We start from the raw sequence: 27,292 nt of genomic DNA, 5'->3' as shown, positions 1-27,292 counted from the left end.
AGAATCCATCTTCTAAACAACACCAAAGACTGAGAATCTACCCACAGTGGGGGGGAGTCTCAACCAGCCTGCGTGGTAAGCTGAATACAGCCTGAAATGTGAATCTTAGTTTAGAGGCGAGTTCTCTTTAGTTTGATTGTGACTAACTCCTTGACGCATTATTAATCTTCTGATTTATATTAATCTGACTTAGATTCACTTAAAATCTTGCTGTAGTCAATAAATTTGTTTGTTTGTTTCATCTAAAACAGTGCATGTGGATTGAGTGTGTGCAGAGACCTCACTTAGAGGTGACAGAGCTGGTGCGTATCAATGTCCTTGATAAACGGACAGACAAATGTAAATGAGCTTGCAGGATGCAGTGTGCAGCACTGAACCCTGCAAGACGGCAGTTCCCGGGGTTGCATCTGGGACTGGGGGTGTTTGCTGGGGGTGTTTGCTGGGGGTCTATCCCATGAGTGGCTGGCCAAAAGCGCTCCTTCACCAGGTCAGGGACCGATTACTTGCAGGAGGCTGGGTGTGGGCTGACCCAGGAGTGGGTGGTTCACACAGTAAAGCGGGGTAAGTTGGGGCCCAGGAGTGAGGAATTGGGGTGACACAGCTACCCACCAGTCCGGATTGAAGGGGGAACATCACACTAGTATTGGACCAACTTCTGTTGGTGAAAGAGACAAGCTTTTGAGCTTACACGGACCTGAAGAGGGGCTCTGTGTAGCCCAAAAGTTTGTCCCTTTCACCAACAGAAGTTGGTCCAGTAAAAGATATCACCTCACCCACCTTGTCTAACTAACATCCTGGAACCCATATAGCTAGAACAACACTGATGCTCAGCTTCAGGGAAGAGCTAGCAGAATTGTGTCCCATTTGAGGCCTGTGGCTGATGGATTTTTTCCATACGAGGCGAAACCCATCCCTGTGCAGAGGAAGAGCACACCACAGCCATGCCACCCTCCAGAGGTATCTAAGCGGAGTTCCTCTGCACATGGACATGTGGGTGGGGAGGGAAAGGAGCAAAAAAGCCAGCACAGCCCCAGAGGCTCTGCCAGGGTGTCTCATCTGCACTGCAATAAAGCGGCATGATGAACCAGATATAGAAAGAGAACCAGCGGCGGCCTCTGGCAGTGACGACAGGCTGCAGCTGCCATGGTTACCAGCAGGCATTTGCCGTGTGGCGAAAGCAGAAACTCAGCACATCACAGGGTGCTTGCAAACCCAGCTGATGGTGAACTACGTCTGTGCAGTGCCCAGCACACTGGGGATCTGATATGGGATGGGATGTCTAGGCAATGATGGGATATGAACGGTTTTTAACTGGGGCAGTTATAGTCTAAGCCACACAGAAATAGTGCAGGCCTTAGAAAGCTAGATGGAGCCATAAAAGGAGAACGGCGCGTTGCTCTGCCGTGGATGAGATCCTGTAAATGGAGCCCTACACTGTCCTGCACTGCATCCTAACAGAGACTATGTCTATACTACAGACTTCCGCTGGCCTGGCTATCATGGTCAGGGGCGTGAAGAAGTGTGATCCCCGACCAGCAGAGCTGTGCTGGAGAAGTCTGTGGCGCGGACACAGCTCCACAGGCAAAAGCGCAGTTTTACTGACATCGCTTGTTTTCGCTCATGAAGGGTGGACAGAGCACATCTTTGCCCATATAGTCCCGTCCACACAAGGAGCACTTTGCAAATATAGCACGGCAATATTTCCTACACTGGTAAAGCACCCTAAAACACAGGCATAGCCAAAGGGTTAACAAAGTCAGCGCAAAGGCAACGTGAGAGTTAGAAGAAGAATTCAGAGGCAGAACTGCCTCCTGTAATCACACGGGACTCAGAACACGGACAAGGAATGTGGAGTCTCCTCTGCAGCAGGAGGTGGTCTGAGCAGAGGGGTTAACGCATTTCATTGCAGCGATGATAGAGAAAGGCAAAGACCCCGAGGAAAAAGATGTGAATGCTTGTGAAAAAGCAAATCAGAACCTAGCTGAAAACATGAGGCGAGAGCATCTTGCAAAACAACATTCAGCCAGCTCCTCAGCTGGTGTGAATTGGCGCAGTGCCACTGACTTCAGATTAAAGTTTGGCTTCGGCGGAGTTACAGTGAGGTGCACCAGCTGGGGTATTGGCACATCAACGCCATCCTTTGCAGACATACTTTTCCAGTGAGGGAGTTTGTTCAGGTGCATCAGAAACTGCAGACTGTTGGTGATGCTGAAGCACACCAGCCAAGCCATGTTAATATGCAAGCTTATTTTAAGAGCTATTCCAGTTCTGTGCACCTCTGAGGATTTTGGGTAAGGAAGACACACAGCGGTTCAGTGAATTAAAAATTACAAGAGAGAATTTCAGACAGAATGTGTCAGTTGAATGGAAGCACACTTATCTCAAAAGAAAAACACTTTATTTAGCACACAGGTGATGTGGCAGAATGACTCGGCCTGCCTAGCACATACGTGACAATCTCATCCATTAAAAAGGAAAGACAATCAAAATATCCGACTCACCCAAAAATATGGAAGGAGGTCAGAAAAATGGTATGTTTGACTGTATTCTATGAGAAATAGCATGTGAGCGGGTGGTTAAAGACCGGATTGCAGCGTGTTTGCACAAGGCTGCATGGGCAATTTCTGACTTTCAAGGGCTTAACGCAACACCATTACAGTGATCCACGAAAGCAGACCTGAGAGGGTTCATGTTCATGGTGTCAGTGATTTCTCAGACGAAAATTGCTGAGCTACGATTAATAAAAATGAGTTCAGGGCCCCATGGTGCTGGGTGCTGCACATACACATAGTAGGAGAGTTGGCCCACTGAGCTCAGCGGTTCAATGAATAAGACAAAGGGGGTGAGGGGAAAGATAGCCAGAGAGGGAAAAGATTTGCCCAACATGACCCAGAAGGTCCATGGCAGAGCCTTGACTGAACTGAATTCGTCCGAGTACCCTAACCACTAGACCATGCTGCTGCTGCTGCTAGTCAAATTATGTATTTTTTCCCTACTACTAGCTGGGTAAAAGTGATCCTGCCATCTGAAAACCAGGCTGGTTTTTCTATTGCCTCACACCTCACCAGCGATAAAGCTCCCGCAATCAGAATGTAATTCACAATGCTGTTCATCATACGTGAGCTGGTATGTGAGCTATGTCTCAGGAGGGCGAGGGGGATAAAGAATGTAAAAGGCCTCAATCCCGCAGTGGAATTCAGGCAGGGATAAACAGCCGTAGGAACTTATTTATGTGAAGTCAGAAGCTCTGACTGATGCACACAAGGAACAAAGCTATTGAGGAAGAAGTAGAGCCCTAATCTAGTGTTGCATTAATGTCAGTGGGCTGCCTCTGAAGAGGTTGTATCTGGAACATTAAGGGGCAAATTCACCAGTACCCACTGGCTTCTGCTCAATGCAATGCAGCCATAACCTGGATTAACCAGCCAACTAACCTGGGTTTCTGGCTGATTGGTGTCACCAGAAGAGCACAAAGCAGTCAGAGCCCGCTGGGGAATCCTAGCCCTAAATTTGCAGACAATTACAGGTGAATTCCAAAGGAAAAAGAACTGCCTAGCCACCTTTACATATTAGTCTGTGTGTGGTTAAAGATTCACTTCAAAACAATTTTCTTCTGCCTTTCCTTGTTCTTTGCGGTTTGCATTTTCGACACATGCTCTGCTCTCAGCAGGCCTCATTTAGGCCCCAATCCTGCCTCCTGATCCATGCTGCTGGACCCTTTTGCCCACGCCACTGTCCACCTGATTGCAGGATCGGGGAGTGAGACTAGCGCGACAGAAATGGGACACAGTGAGCTGTGATCTGAGCTCCTGCTAGTCCACCCGTTTCCCCCATCCCACTCCTTATGCTGCTGGCCCTCGGCGGAGTGGGACGTTTCACCCGCAGTGCACCCCAGCCCCCCAGCTTGCCCCCGAGTAGTTAGGGCCTCAGCCTCAGGGGTGGGGAGAGAGAAAATGGAGAGCAAAGCGCTGCGATCTCCGACTGCCTCACCCATAGCGACTTACCGGAGACCAATCCTCTCCTCCTGTGCGACTCGGCAAAAGCGGTTATCCGGGGCCAGCTGATCGCTATCTCCTCCGCTAAGCAAAACACGGATTGGACACAGGTTAGATGTGCTGCAGCGTAGGCAGGTGCCATTTGGAAAGCAGCCCCACCCACGGCCCCCAGTATCAACAAAACACCTCAGTCTCTCCTGGTCTCTGCCTGTGGCATAACAGTGTAGCCTCCCGGAAACCCAAATGCTTTGGTTTTAACAACAGTCAGTGTCTCAAGAGACGGGTAACTGGGCGAAACACAATGGCCTATGTAATGCGGGAGGTCAGGCTGGATGATCTATTTCTAATGGCCACTTCTGGCTGTGAGCGCTACAAAAACGTACCCAGCATTCCTCAGCAAAACCAACTTTCAAGCCAGTGCAACTATTGGAGCTCAGATAGAAGTTGGCAAATCAGAACCACAGCTCCACAAAGGGCCAGGCAGTGCCACTTTCACTCATCTTGGCTGGGATTTTCCAAGAAACCCTGAGTGTTGGGAGCCCAAACCCCATGATCCTTAGAGTTCCTCAATGCCCAGAGGTAAAGGGAATATCCTGCATCTTGGCAGGGGCTTAGACCTGATGATCTTTGTGGTCCCGTCAAACCCTACTGTTCTATGACTCTAATATCCTGATCCTGATCTGAACATTCTGGTGCACCAAACAATGCCTTGTAGGATCTCAAATGAAAGCCAGGATCGCTCTGGTCATTAATATAGTTGTTAAATGTACGTACAGTCTCTATATACAGACTTACGGATGTGTAAAGAAAATATGTTGCGAAAGTCTGTATCAAGGCAGGGTCGACAAACAGGTTTCTGCCAGATCAAGGACATATATTCACCCCGTCTCTCTTGTGCATGTGTGAATTAAGCATTGTAAGCCAACGCAGTGGAAGTCCTGTTTTCATACAAAGTCAACAGGAGACAATACATCAGAAAATGAACTACAGGGGGTTCGACTGGGTTGGAAACCCTGCAAAAGACTTTGGGTGAGAGAAGACTGCTCTAAACAGAAGGATAGCCCGTTAAGTTTAGTCTCTAGAAAATGCATACTGATGTTGTTTGATATGTAACTCTTCTGTTTCCATTATACTGACTCACCATCTCTTGAATCTTTGGGTTTGATCATAAACGTTCTGTTGTTTTCATTATAAATATATCTCAGTACAGGGTGTTATCCAAGGATCTGATCCAGAGTTGAATCATTCAAACTGGTCTTTTGGGGACAGTCGACCTGGTATTTCTGGGAGTGGTCAGTGGATAAGGGACTGGACACTGCAGGGGGATGCTACAAAGGGACTCGAGGACAGGGGTTAACCTACTGTTATCCTGCAAGGCAAAATAAGGGCTGGCAGAGTCCGGAGGAGATTGTCTGGCTGGCTAACTGGCGCGTGGAATCAGGGAGCTGACACCCAGCTAAGCACCAGAAAGTGTCCTTCTTGCTAGAGGCAGGATTTTAAAAGGTGAAGACCCGCTCAGTCGATCCAGAAATCGATGTATTAAGACCACCTTCTCAAGTGGCGTAGCGCTGCGTCGGCGGGAATGTGGTTCCCATCGGCGCAGGGCAGTGAAGACGGCGCGCAGAACAGAAGCAGAGAAGTCGACGGGAGTTACGCAAGTTTTTGGCATAGTTTGCGTAACTCTGGTCGACTGCTGCCAAATTTCCGAGGTAAGTGTAGACAAGCCCTAAGACACGCCCTTCTGAGTCACAGTTCCTCCCCTGCTTGCTCCTGGAGGGGGGAGAAATTTACAGTTAGCCTAGAGCTGCAAACAGCTACTACCCCGCCCCACCCCATGCTGGCTCAGCAAGTAGCCAGGTGGCAGAGCCCAGGCTACGCCCATCACCTCCTCAAGAGAGGGAATAAACGGACAAGTAGCCCCGTGTACTCCTCTGAGCCCACGAGGCAGTGAGAGGGTCTGTCACTCCTTTGCACAGGGCATCATCTAATCCACTGAGCCTGCTAGCGAAGCGTCCCCTATTAGGCCCACACCTGTGCATGTGTTTAACTTTACTCACTACACCAATGGTTCTCAACCTTTTTGGCTTGAGGACCACAGATATCATTTTTACAACCATGGAGGGCCATAAGTCTATGCCACAGCCCCCCGGCCCCCACTGCAGCCAGATGGAAGGAGTCCTCACTGATCTTCTGTCCCCCTGGCTGCAGCAGGGAAACTGTGCACATCCTGTAGCCCCATGCGCTCCACCTAGGTCCCTAGGCAGCGGCTCCCTTCTGCAGCCAGGGGACGGGAGATCAGTGCTCCCCTCCCTCTGGCTCCAGCAGGGACTCCAGCGCTCAGGAACCTAGGAGGAGTGCTTTGGTGTGCTCCCTGCTACAGCCAGGAGGAGGGGAGCTGATCTCCCATCCCCTTGGCTGCAGCAAGGAACTTGCACCGGTCTTGCAGCCTCGTGGCAACGTGTTCTGCCTAGGTCCTTAGGCAGCGGTTCCCTTCTGCAGCCAGCGGGAGGGGAGCAGCGGGCCACTTTGAAAGACCTGCAGGCCACTTTTGGCCCCCGGGTCATGGGTTGGGAACCACTGCACTACACGCATGAGAAAAATTAAGCACATAGGCCTGGTCTACACCTGAAAATTAGATCAACATTGCTCAGGGCTGTGAAAAGTTTTTTGCACCCTGTGCGACGTCATTAGGTCAACTTAACGCTCAGCGCAGATGCAGCTGGGTCAACCTAGCTACTGCCTCGTGTCTGCTGGGGAGATGGATTAGCTACACATCGACGGGAGAACCCCCTTCCGTCAATGCGGGAAGCATCTACATTACGTCGGCACAGCTGCAGCACCGTAGCTGTGCTGCTGTCGCCTAGACATACCCATCTGGAGGCTTTAAGGATCTCAGCTGACCTCCTGCATAACACAGGCCATGGACTCTCACCCAACAGTTCCTACCCTGAGCGGGTGACTTCTGGTGGAGCAAGTAAACGTAAGGTCTTGTCTGTGCTAGAAAGTTGCACCCCTGTAACTTTACCGGTGCAGTTAAAGCAGTACAACCCCAACTAGCACGGACGCAGTATTATGGGCATACAGGGCTTTATGCTGGTATAGTTTATTCATGTACAGGAAGGGGAATAATTTATATTGGTATAAAGCACCTTTAGAGCCACATAACTGTGTACACACGAGGGGTTGTGCTGGTATAACTATATCAGTAATAATGCCCCTGACTGAAGTAGCCAAAGCAGAGGTGCTATCGGGGAAGGGGATAAAACAAGGCCCAGAACCCCCCTGGACCCAGAACTGTGCAGAGGAGACCCCCCCACCACATACACACATACTTCGGGGGCAGTAGGACCCAGATGGTGCCTCCCTTTCCCCTGTCATGTGACCTTTAGGGAAAACTGTGGAGAGGAGCCAGCCGGAGACACCAGTCACAGCAGCGACCTTTGGACATTTAGAGAACTTACTGCAGCTTTGATTGAACTTCCTCTGCCTTGTGTTGAGAGACTGTTTGCTCCAACCCCCCGCCATCCTCACTGTCTCTTAACCTGCTTCATTCCACACCTGTCCTGCCCCCCCCCTTTCCCCTTCATCCCCCTTCCCTTCCATGTCCCTCTCCCTTCCCTTTTCTTTCCATTTAGCTGATCCCCCCTAAAAATCCGACCCCCCCCCCCAACACTAACATGTCATTTGCTGCCATCCCACTGCTCACTCTTCTGCTGCTGTGTTCTGCCCCTGCCCTTTCCATATCCGTCTCGTCTATTTTGATTGTCTGCCCATCAGGGCAGGGATCTATCAAATTCTCTGTTTGTACAGCACCTAGCACCAGGGGCCCCATTATTGGCTGGCCCTTAGGCCCTACCACAAGAAACATGATGATGATTATTAATAACCTATAACAACAACGTAGTTCTATCAGTACAAAAGCCGGGTAGGCCTGGGGCTTGAGGTGCTGCTCATTGTGCATCTAGGAGATGGAAAGTGACCCTAAACAATTCTGGAATGCAAACAGCAGCTCAGATTCTCCAGAAAAGAACAGCAGAACGAAACAAATACAAAATTATGACAAATATTCAATCCATATAGGCCATGATTTAAAATATATATAGAAAAACCCCTAATGCAGCTAGGCAGAGATTTAAAGTAAATACCTAAAAATACAAAGAGGCCGGGGAGTTAAGAAAAAGCAAATGATTTTAAAAAGATATAAATATGCAGAGATTTGAGAAAGAGAGAGAGGCAGGAGTTTAGTGGCCAGTATCATATGCTTCAAAGGAAGGTGCAAGAAACTGGGCAGCTACCAGGTAAGCTGCCCCCAAGAGTTGTGTCTTCCTACTCCTGGAGATGGGATCGGCTTATACTCTGAAGCACAAAGATTTAGATCCCTTCCAAAACTCTTGGTCATTTTCACTCACTGTTGTAACTCTGGATCCTTTCGTTATCTACAGCAGTATCCAGTCCTTTTTATAAACTTCTGGCCTCAGTGCTGTCTTGTGGCAACGCCCCAGTACAACCTCAACGCAGTTGATGCATTGCTTGGGGCACTTCTGGTCCATCTCTTTGCTTAGCTCTGATTTTTTAATAGACGCCAAGAAGTTGGCTTCCTGATACGATAAAATTATTGACTCCCTGATTCGTATTGCTCAGCAGGGGCTGTCCCTGGAACATATTCAGCAAGCCGGGCTGGGGGAAATACTGATTTTCCTTATTCTGTCCTGACACTTAAAGGGCCGTGTACAACATGATTGCTGATGCTGAGAAGTCCCTGGATCAGGCAAAGTGGAAATACTTAGTCCTATGTATGCCGTATGGGCTCCACTGGTCATCCTCACCCCTGTGCATCTCTTCCTTATTGATAAACAGTATCTCCACTGACAGCTTCGCCCACCGCCATGGAACCAGAACGGCCTGTGCCCTTTACCTGTTTGATGGATATCTTGTGCAGTTAGTCCACATGGTACATTCCCACTGGGCAAACTCAGCCATTAAATAGCTATCACGGCCCAGCAGGCAGCTGAGGATCAGGAAACATAGGTTCTGTTTGTAGCTCTGCCACTGGCCTGTTGTGTGACCTAGGACAAGTCACTTTCCCTCTGTGGGCCTCTCTTCCTCCCCACACCCGTTGTCTGTCTTATCTGTTTAGACTGTGAGCTTCCTAGGGCAGGAATTGCCTACCACCGTGTGTCTGTGCAGAGGTTGGCACAATGGGTCCCCAAACGCTGTCACCGTGTGTGTGGACAGTGCCTGGCATGACGGGGCCCTGATCTCAGTCACTACGGGTCTGGGCAGCGCCTGGCACAGCGTAGCCCTGGGGCCTTAATGGGCCAACATAACGCTCACAGCTAACACTAGTAACAATCTGATACTGTGGGGTGTCTTTATACTTGAAGAAAATGACCCTATTTCATGCTGCTCCTCAGAGCCGGTTCCTAGTTTTTTCCGACGCTGTCTGGACCCACGGTGACAAACCTGGCTTGAAAACGAAGAGCCCATGTTCCGCCCTGGCCTAGCTCCTTCGATGTCGGCGGAGGGGCTGTCTGCATAGACCCTCCTACTCGGTGAGCCACAAACGAGGTAATAACATATTTGCATAATTGATAAATATGCATCATCTCCTTTACATAAACAGCCCCTTCCAAAGATTCACTCTCTCCCCACAGTACCTACATCTCTGCCTTCCTCCCTCCCTCCTCCTCCTCCTCCTCAACTTCCCTGCATCCTCATTCCCTGTTCTCTCTGGCTGCCACCATAGCTCCCCACCATCTCTGGCTGATGCCCAGAATTCCCCCATGGATTGGTTTCCATCTCCCTTCTGCCCCACTGCATGGCAAGACCTCTCCATGGTTTGGAGCATCCCTCCTGCACTGTAACCATGGAGACAGGGCCTAGCGCACTCCTCACCCATCCTCTGCCCTCAATGGGAATAAGAGAGAGGGGCTTTGTGTCTGATGAGGGGCAGAGAGGAAGGGGTTATGGGCATGGAGAGAAAGAAAGACTGACATGGTCACAGCCTGGACGTAGGGGGAAAGTGACAAGAGTCTCACACAGCCTGGATGGGGGTGGGGGGGTCTAAAGGGAAGGCAGAGTCATACACAGCCTCTAGCCATCCAGCCCAAAGCTATAAGGTACTTATGGCATCAGAGTACCTGGGTTCCTCACAATCTTTAGTCACATCACACTCCTGGGAAGCACTCCTGTGTTTCAGAGGGCGGAGACGAGGCCTAGAGAGGCTAAGTGATGTGGTTGTCACATAGGAAGTCTGGGGCAAAGCAGGGAATTGAACCCAAGACTTACATGAATGCCATAACCACTGGAACAGTCTCCTGCTGCCATGCCAGCTCTCCCTTGATCCATCTGTCCTTTCCCATACACACTTTTCCCTCTCTTTCTTTGTCTTTATACCATGCTCATCCATAGTGCCGGTACACTTCTCCAGCTGCTTTGCTTCTTCATTGATTCAGAGATGTCAAAGCCAGAAGAGACCATTATGACCATCTAGTCTGACCTCCTGTACAACACAGGCCAGAATTTCACCCAATGATTCTTGTATCCAGCCCCCCTTCCCGCCCATCTAATCAGTTTCTGTCAACGGTGAATGATTTTGTGTGGGCTGAGGGAAAGGGAAGAAAACATCCCATATGAATCATGCTGCTCCAACTGAGATCGGCTGTCATGTTCATTTGGCCAATTCTCTAACAAGTCAGATCAAGTTATTGCTTCTTGTATTAGACTTTGTTATTATGATGTCTTCAAGGCCCACACTGTGATAGGAACTTTATAAACAAGTAGGGGACAAACCCAGGCCCTGAGGATCTTACAATCCAAGGATAGACACAACACACAGGAGACAACATGTTAGTAAGGTCACGGGCTGGAGAAGGAGGATAAAAAGGTATATTCAGCATATGTGCCTGCTTCGATTTACACACTGTTAAGTACAATGTCCAAAGAATTCAAACTTGGGTGTTTAAAGTAGCCTGGGATTTTTCAAAATAGCCAAAGGATGTTTGGCATGTAAATGCCACTGAGGTTAGAGTTCGATGCAATTTTTTGCCCAAAACATTTTTTCAGTGAAAAACGCATGTTTGGGTCGACTGAAACATTTCACGAATTCACGTCAAATACCCCACGTTCTTTCAATCAGGAAAGAAAAATCAGGGGGAAGGGGGGAAAATCAAACCATTTCCATTTTTCTACTCAGAATTACTTTTCTTTTAGAAATTTCCTTTAAATTTTTAGAAAACTTAAAAACATTTTTAAAAATGCTCAAAATCTAAACAAGCCATTTCATTTCAGGTCAAACAAAACATTGTATTGGACCAAAAACAAAATTGGTTTTGATTTTTTTGGAACTGATAGTGAACCAAAAAGTCAGTTATTCACACAGCTCTGATTGAAATACTAATTAAATGGTGCAAATTCTTTGCCGGGCTCATTCACTTTTATGTTGTATCCCTGTCCCCTTTGTCTGCTTGTGTCTTTTGACTGTATGCCCTTCAGGTCTGGAATTTTCTCTGTCTGTACAGCACCCAACACGATGGGGCTCTGATTCCGACTGGGATCTCTGGGCGCTACCTTAATATAAATAATAATTGGGCCCTTTCAGAAATCCAGCCATCAGCAGCATAAAACCTAAGCACCACTTAAGTGGCCTTGTGCAGAGAGGTGAATTTCCATAGGCAGATGCATACTCATCACTGAAGGAATGGCCTTCCGCGAGGATCAAAATCATCTGCGAGACATTATACGACAGCGTCATGAAAGTCTTACGAAAGGTCCGATTATCAGGATGCAATTTGTACTACTGAAGGCAGACTTCCAGGCAATATGAAAGATGCAAAATGCTCCTGGAACACAGCTAGTAGAAACTATGAGGTCATGTCACCATCCATAAGAAGTCACTTTGGGCCAGATTTTTAAAGATATTTAGGTGCCTAAAGATGCAGATAGGCATCTAGCGGGATTTTCAAAAGTGCCTAAACAGATTAGGTGCCTAACTCCTCCTCTCCCACCTCCTCCCTACTTCTGTGTAAACTCATCTAGAGGACCCTGATGCAGTCAGTGGGCTCAGACCAGATCAGGCCCTGCACAGGATTTAGGCAGTGGAACACCTATCTTCCCCTGGTTTGTGGATCTCTCTGGGGCTAAGGCAACAGACTAGCACCTGGGCATGTAGAGGGTAGCAATGGTGCACATGCTCAGAGACAGAAACATAAGTACCTAGGGCACTGAAGGTTTGTGAATCTCGGTGTAGCCTAAATCTGGGGTTTAGGCACCTAAGCACATTTGTGAATCTAGGCCATTGAAATTATTCACATGCTTAAAATTAAGCATGTGCTTATGTGATTTGCTGCATAAGCATGGGATTACTCACATATTTATAGTTATACAGGAGGCCAGACTACATGATCCCCTCTGGCTTTCATAAGCTATGAAATCTATGAAAGCAGCATGTGCTTAAATGCACTGGTTAATCAGGGCCATAATGAACTGATGTATATATGTAGTCCCCTGATAGTATTATGGACATATCAGTTGTATACTGTGACTATATCTTTGCGTACAGATATATCAGTAACATTGACGGGTATTTCCTCATTTTTACAAAAACGCCTGTGGTGTTGGCATTCCAGCATACAGGACATTTGTTTGCGGATGTCATTCATTACGGGTTACTCGAATAGAGCAATGTGATACCTTCCTGCTAGTCAGTAGATGTAGGTGGCTTCAAGTTAAACAGAGACATAATGAAATATACATGTGGACATCTGTTCATTTGGAGCCTTAGCTTTAAGAATGTGTTTCCCAGCATTGAGTCAAAAAAGGATTTTCCATTTGCATTTGACTTTTTCCTTACAAATCTCTCCCCCTTTTTTTAAAAAAAAAAAAAATACACTAGGTTTGATTTTCAAAAGAGCGAACTCCGCTCCCATGGAAACGAGTGGTAAAATCCCTACTGCCTTCAATGGGACCCTCAGCTGGAGTAAACTGCTGAATCTCCATAGACTTCAACTGAGCTATGACAATTTATACAAGTTGAGGATCCAATCCACAGTGAATGAAGTTAAGCACATGCATAAGTCTTTGGAGGACCAAGGCGTTAATGTTTACTTTACATTATATTTCTTTATTAGTAATTGTTAGTCTTAAGTTTCTCTGTTTTTTTACCTTACAACTTTTTCTATACCTCCTGCATAAGGTGATTATATTTTCAAAAAATCAAAAACCAGCGCACTTTTATGGTGACATTTTTTAGAGTCACAAAATAGGAATTGCAAAAAACAGCACTTAAAAAAAAAAAAAGGGCTGATTTTGCTACTGACTGCATCCAACTCAACAGCCATGCAGGAGTAAAGGATTGCTCTCAAACTTATGTAGACACTGAGTTACTATCAGGTGTCATTAGCATTTACTCGGAGCAAAAGAACAGCTCTGAGACCATCTATGCTCATTCATCTTTTCTCCTCACTCCAAACACCATTCATCACCTGAAACCTGGTTCCGCCAGCCAGGCAAACACAGATCAAGTTCTATCCACTAGAGCAACACATCTGGAACAAATACTTTGTAGATACTGTATATATGAACCCAAATATTTCATCTGATGAAATTAAAATTGGGCACATTTCTAGAGTTCCAAAAGTAGTTCCCAGCACACAGGGACTTCAAGGAAAAACAAGATGGTCTCTGTACATGCAGGCTGTATGGCGACTTTACTTTCACACATTAATTATACACATACAAACGCCAAAATAGCCCAGATTTGCCAAATTTCAAGGCTTGCTGCATTTGTTTCTCCTGGGCTTTGAAGAGCGGTAGAAGGACATATGGGGTGATTATGAACTGCCGCTTGGCAAAATTACAGTTTTGGGTTTGTAACATTAAATCATTCCCAAGGGGTTCAGAGCCAGTGCCTGGGCACCATTTATGATTCTAAATCAAATGAAAATAAAATAATATAAAGAAACATAGCAAGAGATAAATCAACACTAAAGCAAGTGGAAGACTGGTGAACAAAAAGCATCATTAGGAAAGAGTTATCAAATTCCTTGGTGAGGAGATGGGATATTACAATCATTACTAATATGCTCTTTAATTTACGTTTGTTTGTGCAAATGAAAAGTGGTTCAAGTTAAGGCTGGCTAGAGAGATGCAAGTAGCAGGGGTGATACTAATGATGATGAAACATATGTCAGAAGTGAAGTGGCTGCCAGCTGTAACAAGACCACATCCTCAGCTAATGTAAAGGGGTGTAGCTCCAGCTGATTTCTAGCAACTGGCAGGATGAGTTTGCTAACTTCATTAATTATTATTAAGTGCATTGCAGTAGCACCTATGGATCTCACCCGAGATCAGAACCCCACCGTGCTAGGCGCTGTACAGACACAGAGTAAGATATAGTCCATGCCCTGATGAATTTCCAATCTAAATAGGATCTGACCTTCACTCTTCTGAGCTCCTTCTGGAGGCAGAAGAATTAGCCTGTGGAAATTAATTAAAATCCACTTTCTGGGAATCAGGGAAGCTCATCTGAGATACACCTTCAACCTTAACCATTTCTTCCTAACAGTGGTGGTCTTGTTGCTTAAAGGGAGCGAGGGCTTATACTAGTAAACCAGGACATTGTGTGAACTCTCTAACCAGCTAAAGCAAAACGTTGTATGATCCTCCCAGAATAAGAACACAAATTAATCTGGCACTAAAAGGATGCAAAGGCAATGAAAGCTAAATGGCACTCAGAATCTTTATTTAGTGCAGCCCTCCTCCGCACTCTGTCTGTTGTTACCCCTCTCTGGGTTGCATCTTACTGTAAAGGATGGAACCAGTCCTGGAAAGGGAAGGCACAGTGACAGTGTGTGTGTCTGTGTGAACATGGACAAGTAGCTACACCTGTCCTGCCGCACAGAGTCCTGGAAAGGAGGAGATTCATAGATTTAAAGATCAGAAAGGACCATTATGACCATCTAATCTGACATTCTGCTTAACATGGGCCAGAGAACCTTACCCAGTGATCAGTCCATATATTAGCACCACCAGTATGTTTTTGAATCTGGGAAGCGTGGCGGGGCAGATTCCCTCACATGGTTTCTAGGGATTATGGGCCTGATCCCCCTGAAGGCTACAGATGAGGGGAGAACCTGACCCAGGCACTTTAGAGACCACCCCTCTGCGCTGCTAACACCAGACGGTGCAGGGATCCTTACCTAGTGAGATCACATTCTCGTAGTTCTCCTGCATCTCGTCCCTGGGATCCAGATTAGCTCACTCACTGGCCCTCGGTGGAACACACAGCTGCCTCCTCAACGGTCACCGGTCCCTGAAACAGCAAGAGACCCCCCTGCCCGCTCAGAAATTGCTGCCCCAGCCACAATCCCACCAGCTCAGCCATAGGAGCTCTAAGCTGGTCCCTCTGCTTTCTCTCCTCAATGTCTCTCCCTTATAAATTTCCATATGATTCTTTCTAGACTCCCCGCCAACCCAACCCCTCATTTTGGGTGAGGAACCAGAGCCTCATCTCCCCGTGCCCAGCTACTCTGGCTCTGTTAACGTAGTCAACCACTGGCAGCAGGGACACAGCACTAGGACAGACTCTTTTTTCTGATGGAGCGCACAGCCCGGCTCATCGTAAGCTCCCTGCACTTCCACTTCTCCCGGCCTCCTTTCTCCTGGTACCCGTAGGGACCATGTTTGGGCGCTGGCAGGACTGAGAAGTTTTGCGTGGCAACTTCATAGCGATGGGCCCAACCTGCCCTTCACAACCCCCTGGGCGGAGGGGATGAGCTGGAGCAAAAAAGTGGAGGTTGTTCTTCAGCCTTTCACAGGGAGAAGGGCAACTGGGGAGGTTTGGGAAGGGCTTTCGTCAGTTTCACACCCCGGGGGCCTCCATCAGAGGAGACAGACACTCTAAACTCTGCGACCCTAGGAAAATGCTCAGTCATTTTAACCCAGAGCAGATCCAGCTCCTCTCCCAACCCAGTTTCGGAACCAAATGGTAGAAAAACGAGCAGAATCCAAGGTGCCCCTTCGGGGGAATTCCTCGGGCTGCCAATTTGGGTCGGAGGTTTTGCTCACCTGACACAATCTCTCCTTAAAGAGGAATCTTTCATTGCTGGAGGCTCCAGGGCAAATCTGGAGGGCTGGCAGCCCTAGGGATCCCCCCGCCCAGGGCAGCACGTCCCCCCCAGCAGCGCGGGGACCAGGCAGGGGCCAGGAACCGGCTTTTCCTCTCTCCGCTGGTCCCGGGACAGTCAATCTGCCCCCGGGGGCTGCAGTGGCAGGAGCCGGGCAAGGCTGGGAGCCGGGATCCTCCCTCCCCGCGTATCGTCCCTTTCGGGTCTCTCCCCTCTTCTCCTTACCGCTCTGCCTCCGGCGGGGGCGCCCCGGGTTATTGTTGCATGGGTGGGTGTGTTCGCGCGGCCGGGGCAGGCGCTCGGGGCAGGGGGAGGCTGGGTGTGTCCGGGAAGGCAGCAGCCGGGGGGCGCCGGGGCGGGGGGGGGAGAAAGCAGCCCGGATCCGAGTCACTCCCCGGCCCATCCCCTGCCCAGCACTTTCCCCGACTTCGCTCTCAATTACCTGGCGCTTCCGGTTCAGGAGGAGCCGAGCTCGGCGGAGTCCGGGGCACCCCCAGCTCGCTGCCAGCCGGGAGAAAAAGAGCCCTAGCGCCGGGCCGGGCTCGGCTTGTTGCAGGCCGGGTTGGGTATGGAGAGACACAGGAAGGGGCTGGAGCAGCGGCGAGGGGCTGGCTGGAGCTAGGTGCTTGCTGGGGCCGGGTGGGAGGGGAAGACAGGAAGGGGGGATAATGCAGAACAGAGCGATCGCCAGCCGCGGGCTCCGGGCACCGGAGCGGCGGGGAAGCCAGCCGCCTCCATTGTGAGCCGTGCCCCGCCGGAGCGATCTGCCGCGCCGAGCACTTTCTCCTTGTTGGAAGTCTGTGGGCTGGCGGCCGAGGGCGGCCCCGATCCGCCCACCCCAGCTCCCCAGGCGGAGACTGCAGGTAATGGGGGGGAGGGGAGAGAGAGAGACCCTGCGGGGGGGGGAGACGTCCTGGGGCCGGGCAGGAAAGTGACTCTGCACCCCCGGCCCCTCCTCGCCCCGATCCCTGCTCCGGGGGGTCTGCGGGTCCCGCAGCTGCTGCTGCTGCCCTCAGCACCTGCGGTAGCCGATCCGGCGGGGGAAGGGGAGGACAGGAGCAGTTAGCCCCAAAAAGTTTGGCCACGCCCACTGGCATGAGCAGAAATTTGCCCCCAGCGGGGGCGGTTCCTGGGGTAACATCGGGCACCGGTGGCAAAGTTCCTGCCTGCGTGCTCGGGCTTTCCTACTGAGGCTTTGGGCTAAAAAAAAAAAAAACCAACCCCGCACTCAGTTTAAAGGGATTTCTGAAGGCTTCAGGGAGGTTGGCACCTGACTCCCATGGACTTTCAAGGAGAATTAGGCACCTGTGTGTCTTCTGCTCCGTTGGAAACGCCAGCCTTTTGAATCTGAAGCCACATGTGCCCCGACCCCTGCACCTTCCCCTTCCTGCAGCAGAGATTGCAGGTGCTTGCTTTAGCAAACCCTCTCACCTTTTCCAGCCAGCTGCCATTAAAGTGCATACCTGAGCTCTCCCTACCTTTGCCCCGACCCTGACTCTAGAGAGAGACGGGGGTTACATCCTCAGCAGGTGTAAATCAGTTTAATGCCCTTGACGTAAACTACACTCGATTTACACCCGGTGGGGATCTGGCTCACAATGTTTAATAGACACCTAAACTCTCACTCTGTTAAAGGTTGCCAAAGTTTTAAACCTTTTTAGAAACCTTCAAATATTTGCAAATTTCCACCAGGCAGCATCTGCAAAGACTTTTGCTGATGGGCCTGTGTTTCAGTGGGGTTTGGTCAGGGTGAAAGGCGCAGCCTGTCATGTACAGGAAACTGGTTCACAGGCACCAGGCCCCGGTGGTATCGTGGAACTGATAGAGGGATGCTTGTTGTTTCAGGGGCTGGTGGCCGTTGAGGGCTGTGTATCTCATCATGGATCAGTGGGCTGCTGTGGATCCTGAGGAGAAAACTTTTTACAGGGGTGGCATGCAGGAGAACTACAATTCCCGGGTGACTCCGAGTAAGTATCCCATGGAAGCTGCGAGGTCTTGGCAGCTCCCAGTCAACTTGTGATCAGGAATCCTTCCACAATACTCAGCCCAGGACAGTGGGAAGGAGGATGGTTTTGCAGTGAAAGGGACAGAGGAAAGGGCCAGGCTTCCACAAATAACGGTCCAGGCTAGAGTGACGGTGAGGAGACAGGGCAAATGCCTATCCAGCCCCTGTATTGACTGACGTCTCCCTGGGGGAACAAGGGGAAGAACCATGCGTCCCAGGGCTCGATGAAAAGGAGAACCTGCGAGGTGAGGAAAGAGTTAAATCAACTTGGAAATGGTCAGTCCACGCCTAGGATAGCCACCTGAAAATGCCAAGGTCAGGGCAGGCTGTAAAAGGAGAGCAGATTCTCCCAACACTGGTGGGTGACACTGACGTCAGACTCCCCAACCAGCCACAAACAGTGCTTCTGATTCCCCCACACTGGTTATCAAGAAGCCAAAATAAAAATGTACACAGCCCCCTTTATTGCATTTCAGTCTCTGGCTCCCAATCAGCCACTAGATCCAGTAAAGAGACCAGTTATTTAAAATTCTGTGCTCTTTACCAAAAAGGTTTCTCCTGACCCCAAGGGGTCAGCCACATCACCAGATCAATAGAAGTTTAGATCTTACCCAAAATACCACGCTGCCAGCCAATCCTTTAGTAAATAAAACTAAAGGTTTATTATAAAAAGAAAGAAACAAACTATAAGAGAAAAGTTAAAGGATTAAATCAATCAGATATATACAAATGATTTGAAAGTCCATATATATAAGGTTTCCAGAAGAATTGTGGAATTTGCAGGCTTGTATAGTCCCTCTGGTATACATCCAGTACCTGGATGGGTCTCAGTCCTTTGTTTCACAGCTTCAGTTCAGTTGTAGATGAGTTGATCCAGAGATAGGCTGGAGACAGAAGACAACTGAAGACCAAATGGATGTGGTGCAGCTGCCTTTTATGTCCTTTGCCATGCTGCTTGTGGAAATTTACAGGAATAAGATGGAGTCCAGGGTCACATGAGTGACTGGTGACTCGTCAGGTATATTCCTGGCTTCTCCCCCTGGGCCCGTTCTACCTGTGAATTTCTTAATGGGCCATTAAGCACGCTAGTGCCGCAGACATCCCGTCTGGGGTGTCGCCCAGACACAGCACAATTTGAAATACAGATATATCAACCATATCCATAACTTCCATTACACATATAACACATGAACATAAACATCATCATCTTACTTAGCACATTATAGCCTTTATAACAGTGGCTGACATATGCCATATATCTCCTATGAAATATTATGATTTTGACATACTGATGTTAAATAATATAATAAATACCCCCCCCCCCCCCCAATCCAGCTAGCGTGACACAGTGAGTGAAGGACACAGCTGGGATTTCCCTTCAGCTCCCCCAGGATCGTCTCTAGCAGGTGTATCCTCCTGGCCGAGGTCATGCCAGGTTTCCCATCTGTCCAGCCTGACACCAGTTCGCTTCTCCCTGAATGCAGATGGGTTGTTGGGACAGAGAGGGTCCCCTCCTCTCTCTGCTCTAGGAAAGGGTTTGGGTTGGGACAGGGAGGATTTGGCTTCTGGTTTTTCAGTGTGCCCAGCAGTTATTTGGGTTTGTTCCCCTCTTCCCCCATCTCCCTGGTGCAGGGCATGACTCCTGTCTGGATTCCCTCTCTGCCCCAGCCGGTGACAGGATAGCGAACGAGAACGAGGAGGAGAATCCTGAGGAGGAAGGTCCTGAGATTGTGGAACTGGACACGGAGTTGCTGGGTAGGCATGAGGGGGCCGGGGCCAGAGGCCTGGATGACCAGAGCCAGGCCTGCAAGAGCCTGCACTGGACGGTGATGCAGCAGATCGACTCCCCGGGGAGGCGGGTGGGGCGGCGGGGCGGGGGCAAGTCGGCCGGCCCCGGCTTCCAGAACTTCAAGAGCATCATCGTGCTGCAGAAGAGCTACAAGTGTGGCGAGTGCAGCAAGACCTTCAGCTGCAGCTCGCACTTCAACAAGCACCAGCGGACCCACACGGGCGAGAAGCCCTTCCGCTGCCTGCACTGCGGGAAGAGCTTCAACGTCAGCTCCAACCTCTACCGCCACCAGCGGACCCACGCCGCCGAGCGCCCCAAGGGCTCCCCCCCGCCGCCGCCGCCGCCAGCGGCCGGCGCCCCGCCCCCCCGCCCCCGAGGGCTGCCCTACAAGTGCAACGACTGCGGCAAGAGCTTCCGGCGCAACACGGAGCTGGTGACCCACCAGCGGCTGCACACGGGGCGGCTGCCCTTCCAGTGCGCCCACTGCGGGAAGAGCTTCTCCTGGAGCTCCCACTTCGACCGGCACCAGCGCATCCACACCGGCGAGAAGCCCTACCAGTGCCCCGAGTGCGGCAAATGCTTCAGCCGCAGCTCCCACCTCTACCGGCACCAGCGCACCCACGCCGGCAGCCGCTCCTACATCTGCACCTACTGCGGGCGCAGCTTCAACAGCACCCTGCACTTCGACCGGCACCAGCGCACCCACACCGGCCAGCGCCCCTACAAGTGCACCCTGTGCGGCAAGGGCTTCGGCGACGGGCTGGCCCTGGTCAAGCACCAGCGCCTGCATCTGGGGGACGGCCCCTTCCGCTGCGAGGAGTGCGGCAAGAGCTTCAGGGCGAGGGCGCAGTACGCCCGGCACCGGCGCAGCCTCCACGGCGCCACGGCCGCTTCCGGCGGCGAGAAGCCCTACCGGTGCGGCGACTGCGGCAAGAGCTTCTCCTGGAGCTCCCACTGGGAGCGGCACCAGCGCATCCACACCGGGGAGCGCCCCTACCAGTGCGGAGACTGCGGCAAGTGCTTCGGCCGCACCTCGCACCTCTACCGGCACCAGCGCACCCACGCCGGCGGCCAGCCCCACGTCTGCGCCGACTGCGGCAAGAGCTTCAACAGCACCCTGCACTTCCACAAGCACCAGCGGGCCCACGCCGGCGAAGCCCCCTGCCACGTCTGCCCCGACTGCGGCAAGACCTTCGCCGACAGCTCGGCCCTGGCTAAGCACCGGCGCACCCACACCGGAGAGCGTCCCTTTCCTTGCCCCCAGTGCGGCCGGCGCTTCAGCGTCAGCTCCCACCTGTACCGCCACCTAAGGGGCCATGCCGAGGAGAAGCCACTGGAGGAGCTGCAGGAGGAGATCACGTCCTACTAGAGATCAACTCCCCCCCACCACCTTGTCTGGGAGAGGAACCCCCCCCACACTGGAGGTTTAGCTCACCGGGACCTGGCCGCCCCTCTCTGGGCATGGGAGGCGCTCCGGAGCGAACCCCATGCATACCAACCAAGGCATTAATGGGGCTTACCTCGCGGGGACCTGGCTGTGGGCATAGCCGAGGCATCTAGGAGAGCAGCGGGCAACCCTGTTGTCATCTGGGAGGTCACCTGGGATGGGTGCAGTGTAAGGTCCCAATCGGGAGCCCCCCCGGAGGACTCAGCATCGACGGGGTCCGGATCAGGCCCCGAGGATGTAGGTAGATATGGTAGATTAGGTAGGTAGGATAGATAGACAGACAGACAGGAGGTAGAGCAGGACAGTGACAGTGCTAGGGGACTAAGTGGGGTGGAAATCAGAGCAGGAGATCGTTAAATGGTGTGGGATTGAGGGCTGATTCCCCTCTCACTCACCGCAGTGTAAATCAGGAGTAACCCCACTGGAGTGTCAGGAGCTGATTCCCCTTCCCTTCACCCCAGTGTAAATCAGAAGTGGAGTCACCCCACTCACCGCAGTGTAAATCAGAGTCACAGGGGGCTGATTCCCCTTCCCTTCACCCCAGTGTAAATCAGGAGTAACCCCACTGGAGTCACAGGGGCTGATTCCCCTCTCCCTCACTCACCGCAGTGTAAATCAGGAGTAACCCCACTGGAGTCACAGGGGCTGATTCCCCTTCCCTTCACCCCAGTGTAAATCAGGAGTAACCCCACTGGAGTCACGGGCTGATTCCCCTCTCCCTCAGCCCCGTGTAAATGACAAGTAACTGCACAGGAGTCAGTGCAGTTACAAGCATGCGAGGTGGATCAGACACTGAGCACCTGGAGGCTGGGGCACATGGGTGATCAGAACCAGGGCGGGAGGGAGGTGGTGAGGAAATAAAGGGTTTGGGTATTAGGGTGGCTACGGTGGGAGTGAGAGAGAGGACTGGCATGTCTGTGGACTGGGCACAGCACTTCTAGGGGGACTCCAGGCTGAGGACGGGCCATGTTTATTTTCTTTCCTCTGTGACTCCATGTCCTATCCCCTGCCTCCTGATCAGGACCCAGGAGGAAAAGAAACCCTGCATGAGATCCACACGGAATGCCCCCAGGCCATCCTAGCCAGGAGGGGAAATGTAGGGTAGGACTCAGTATGGAGAGAGCCTGGGAAGGGCAGTGTGGGAGGAGAGAACTTGGTGGGTAAGGCTGATGACTGCAGCAGGAATGACAGACAGAGCATGGAGAAAATCTTAGCACAGCATGCGATTAGCTGGTGGGATTCCCAGCTGCAGAAGATGACTGGGGCAAACAGCTCAGCAAAGGCCTTTCCCAGCTCACCAAGTGACTTCCTGTGTGTGTGAAAATCCCCCTTAGAGGCAGAGACACAAGCCCTTCTGGTCCTGATCCTAATTCAGAGTATGAGGGACAAGGACCTGCTCTCCCCTGTGTTGGGGATATGGAGGGGGTGAGTTTCTGTAAAGGTAGGAAGCTAATTACTTCTGAAATAAGCTATCCGCGCTGGGGCTCAGAAAGTCCTGAGCTTCATCAGCTACACTTGTTGGAAGGATCTGGGATGTATTTACCTACAAGGAAATCTGTTGTTAACAGAGGTCAGATTCTTTGTTGGTGTCAATTGACATCAACAGAGTTCTGCTCATTTATGCTGGGTGATAGTTTAGCCCTTTTTCTACAGTAGGTTTGGGCCTTGTCTACACACCAAAATTGACTTGCTTTAACTCTACGGGTATAGTTAAAGCAGTGCAGTGCTCACCCCCTTTGGTATGAACACAGCCATAGCATCATCAAAGCTAGGGGTTCTCAACCTTTCTAGACTACTGTACCCCTTTCTGGAGGCTGATTTGTCTTGAGTACCCCCAGTTTCACCTCACTGAAAATCTACTTGCTTACAAAATCAGACATAAAAATACAAACAAGCGTCAGCCCACGATTACTGAAAAATGGCGTAACTTTCTCATTTTTACCATATAATTATAAAATAAACCGATTGGAATATAAATATTGTACATACATTTCAGTGTATAGCATTTAGAGCAATATAAACAAGTCATTGTATGAAATTTTAGTTTGTACTGACTTTGCAACTGACTGTTATAAAACTAGGCCAATACCTAGATGAGTTGATGTACCCCCCAGAAGACCTTTGCCTACCCCCAGGGGTACGCGTACCCCAGGTTGAGAACCACTGATCAAAGCAAATCCCAAAGAGATGTAACCTCCCTGCAGATTGAACAACAGATCTATCTGTAGCTAGGTCTTCATGGCAGTCTGGTTGGCTGGTCAGTCTATGTCTGTCACTGGTGACCTTATCAAAGTTTTTGACTGCATAATCACTGGTGGTGTAGCAGCATTCCTTGGTAACCACGCATTGGTGTTCCATCTTAATAATACAGCACTACCAAGAAGGTGACTAAAACTGAACCAATGCTGATGGAAGCAGTTGCAGGGTTTGGCTACAAATATCCTCATTGCTGATCTTGCCCTAACACCTGACATAAAGCCGTTGAGGAAGTTCATCTGAGTCATACTGGTACAAAGGTACCCTATCTCGCCATCGCTGTTCCCATAAAGGAAAGGAAACAAGCTGTACCAGCATAAGTCATCTTTATATCAATATGACTGCTCCACACTGGAGGTTGTACCCCCTGAACTATTCTGATGGAAAATCAAAGCCCTGTCCCATGTAGCTAATCTGGTACAAAAACCGTGTGTAGACAAGGACCATTTCCCACTGCTGCTACCACTGGTCCTGCTTTTCCATTGGTGTGAGAAGTGGGAGCCTTAATGTAGACAGAGTGCTGGTGCCTACCAGTGTGTTAAGCACTGTTCTGTGTAAGCTCATTCTGTGCATGTCAACACAGTGCTTCAAATGCTGGTTTATTCCTGGAATCCTGCCTAAAGTAACCCTCACGCTGCCGCTGCCACAGGTGGAGCTGAACTGGCATTCACAATAGTGGGAAATATTGGGCAACAAAACCTACGTCCCTCACAGCGACAGCAGCCCCTTCATGTGTGGCCGACTGGGAAGCCCCAGAGTGGGTGACCGTAGCTGGGCATTGGCTTGGACTGGACGTTGGTCACCTGGCTGGTTCGGAGCAACGTGCTGCTGAGTGATGGCCCGAGCTTAAAAAGGCTGTGGGCTGGCATTAAAGGTGACCTGGGTGCAAAGGAATTTTGCTCTATTTTGCTTTCCTTTATGCTTGTTTTTTATGTTAGAAATTCTGGTCTTGTTTACCCTGGAAGATTCTACAGTGCCTAGTGAAGTGATGATATCTCAAGAAAGTGGAAATGGATCAATTGAAAGAAGGGATTTTTGAATCAGCCTTTTAAAAATCCTTTCTTCTTTTTTTTTATTAATACCTGTTTAATTCTAGTGTCCATTGAATGCCTGTGAGAAAAGCACATTGATGTTAAAGGTTATGGGCAAGCTTTTCAAACTTGGCTACCTAACGGTGGGTTCCTATGTCCATAGTTAGGCACCTAAATAATTATATTATTTAATATATTTATTATGTAATTTTTAGAAGCCTAAATGTGGATTTAGGAGCCCAGCTTTAGGCAGGTCAGCTCAAAAATGTTGCAATGAAGACTCACAGTTGATCTTTCTAAGGCCCCAACAAGTCATCCAGCCTAGCCAGAGAAGAGCCTGGACATTTCAGAGGTAAAAAACGAGCAGCAAAAAAGAGAATGTTAGTTACAAAAATAATAACTTTCCAGCCTTTGCTCTACGTCACCAGGGAACAAAAAAAGGCACAGACCCCGTTTTTGTTTTCCAGTCCACTTCAGATGTCCTGTAAGCCGTGGATTCCCAGCCTGACAGCGAGAAGCACTCTGTGGAGTCTAGGCAGAGAAGCAGTTTAGTTTGGGAGCTTGAACCCTGAGCTGGTTAGCCAGAGTCCTGAGACTGGTGTTCATTCTATATACGCTTCACTGCTGTCCTTGCTGTTGGATCCATTTCTGGTCAAGGGGAGCTGGAACTGTGCGTGTATTGTGAATAAAATAGTCTAGGAGGAAAATATCCTGGGTCTGTTCAGTTATTTCTCTTCTGAAGAAGGGATTATTCCAATTCTTCTGACAGCACCTTGCAGGACAGACCAGCAGCATTGTGGTTAAACTGCTGGCTTAACGCGAAGGAGATCTGGGTTTCAATCCTGGTTTTGCTACAGATTCCCTGGGTGTGTCTTTGACTCCTTTGGTCCCAAGTTCCCCACTTGCACAATGGGAATAATACTTCCCTGGCTCTCAGGGGCTCTGTAAGAAGAACTGAATGTCTTTAAGTTGCTCAGACAATGCATATTAATAGTTAGGGTGAGCTCTTCAATGGGAGTAATTGGCATAGCTACTCAATGGAACTGTTCCAGTTTACACCAGTGGAGAATCTGACACAAATGTATACAAGGAGCCCGATTTCCCCACTGTGCTTGGTGAGTTAGCAGAATAAGAGAGTCTTATTTCAAAATAAGAGCTCCCATGCCAGGGTTTCAAATGATTTATCAAAGTCAATTTAAATTCCCACCTTAATTTACACTGGTGCAGCTCTCTTGTGTAGACAAGTCCTCAGTCACTTTATACATACACTAAGGGCTGGTCTAAACCAGTTTAATTAAAGATGGGCCTTTAAACTGATTTAGTTAAACCTGTGCAAACCCTTGTGTGGATGCTCTTATTTCAGTGTAAAGGCAGCTCATTTCTAAACATTAATCAAAGTCCTATGGGGTTTGTTTCAGCAAACAGGGTGATTTTCAGGTATTGTTAACGGTAGCAGTCAGCATGCATGGCTGCACAGCGATGCCATGTTGATGTCTGAATTACTCCCAATATTCACAGGTTAGATAAATTCATTCTTGCTTCGGCATGCCCAACATTCTCCATGAAACATGGACACTAGAGGGCAGCTTAACTCAAGTAAAGTCCCTAATTCAGCAGGAGGGAGCCCATAGACTCCACAGAGACTGCTCACATATATTAAGTTAAAGGTGTGCCAAATATCTTGCTGAATCAGGGTCTGAAAGAGGATCTAATTTATATATCCATAGATTTGAAGGCCAGAAGGGGATTGTTCTGATCCTGTAGTTTCACCTGCATCACACCCTGTGATTCTTGCATCCAGTCCATAACTTGTAGAACAGGTCTTTGAAGGCATGTCTACCTGCAGATCAAGGTATGATTCCAGTGGTTAATTCCCTCCATGGTTAAAACTGCACATCTCATTTTTAGTTTGAACTTTGCCAACTTCAGCTTCCAGCCACTGGATTTCAATTTGCCTTGAGAAGGCATAGACCATGATAGCTGTATCTCTTAACCTTCTCTTTAATAAGCAAAACAGATGGTGCTCCGTTGGCGTCCTGTGTAAGGCCTGTTTTCCAGGCCTTGAATCATTTTTGTAGCTCTGCTCTACTCTTCTGTGACCATTCAACCTCCCTTTCAAACTGTGGACACCAGAACTGGACACAGCATCCCAGCAGTCATCTCACTAATGCTTCATGTCAGATAATATCACATCCCTACACCTCCTTGCTATTCCTGTTCATACATTCAAAGATTGTATTAGCCCTTTTAGCCACAGCACCACACTGGGAGCTCATGGTAAAGCCATTTTCAAAGACAGTGCTTCTCAGGGAACAGAGATTGGATCTTTAGTTACTGGTCCAAGAAAGCTCAAGAACATTGAATGAAAAAGCAATGTCCCTTCACATTAGAGATTCTTCTGTTTCCGGAAAAGTGAATCATAACTAGGACCAATAGAAATGTTTCTTTCCAATTTTCTTCCAGTGATATCTGTCCATTTTTGAAAAACAGAAATTTTCTCAGAAGTATTTTGACATTTTCAAAATGACTCATATTTCTGAAAAATTTCGATAGAAACATTTTCATTTAGCATTAAGCGTTTTCAGTTTTCATTTACTTTTTAAAATTGTTTTTCAGATTTTATTTTCCATTGGGGGGTGAGCAG

General features: G+C 49.4%; 1 protein-coding gene and 1 long non-coding RNA gene across 2 annotated transcripts in view; one reads left to right on the top strand and one right to left on the bottom strand.

The window, feature by feature from the left end:
- Positions 1 to 16,472, bottom strand: part of LOC137142568 (uncharacterized) — a 195,859-nt gene extending 179,387 nt beyond the window's left edge. Inside the window, 3 exon segments of the mRNA XM_067531974.1 lie at positions 4,005 to 4,079; positions 15,194 to 15,306; positions 16,346 to 16,472. Coding sequence (XP_067388075.1) covers positions 4,005 to 4,079; positions 15,194 to 15,227 — 109 coding nt within the window. The 5' untranslated portion in view covers positions 15,228 to 15,306; positions 16,346 to 16,472.
- Positions 16,473 to 16,579: 107 nt separating this feature from the next.
- On the top strand, positions 16,580 to 25,345 carry LOC137142560 (uncharacterized). Its single transcript, XR_010916962.1, has 4 exons — positions 16,580 to 16,983; positions 17,966 to 18,087; positions 19,758 to 19,880; positions 25,116 to 25,345. It is a non-coding gene; the product is annotated as an uncharacterized lncRNA (long non-coding RNA).
- Positions 25,346 to 27,292: the final 1,947 nt, after the last annotated feature.

Source organism: Emydura macquarii, unplaced genomic scaffold (assembly GCF_026122565.2).
Source record: "Emydura macquarii macquarii isolate MOO-44397 ecotype Brisbane River unplaced genomic scaffold, CSIRO-AGI_Emac_v2 contig_3231, whole genome shotgun sequence".
Classification (NCBI taxonomy): Eukaryota; Metazoa; Chordata; order Testudines; family Chelidae; genus Emydura; species Emydura macquarii.
Note: the sequence above shows the minus strand (reverse complement) of the source record. Positions and strands in the feature narration are given on the sequence as shown.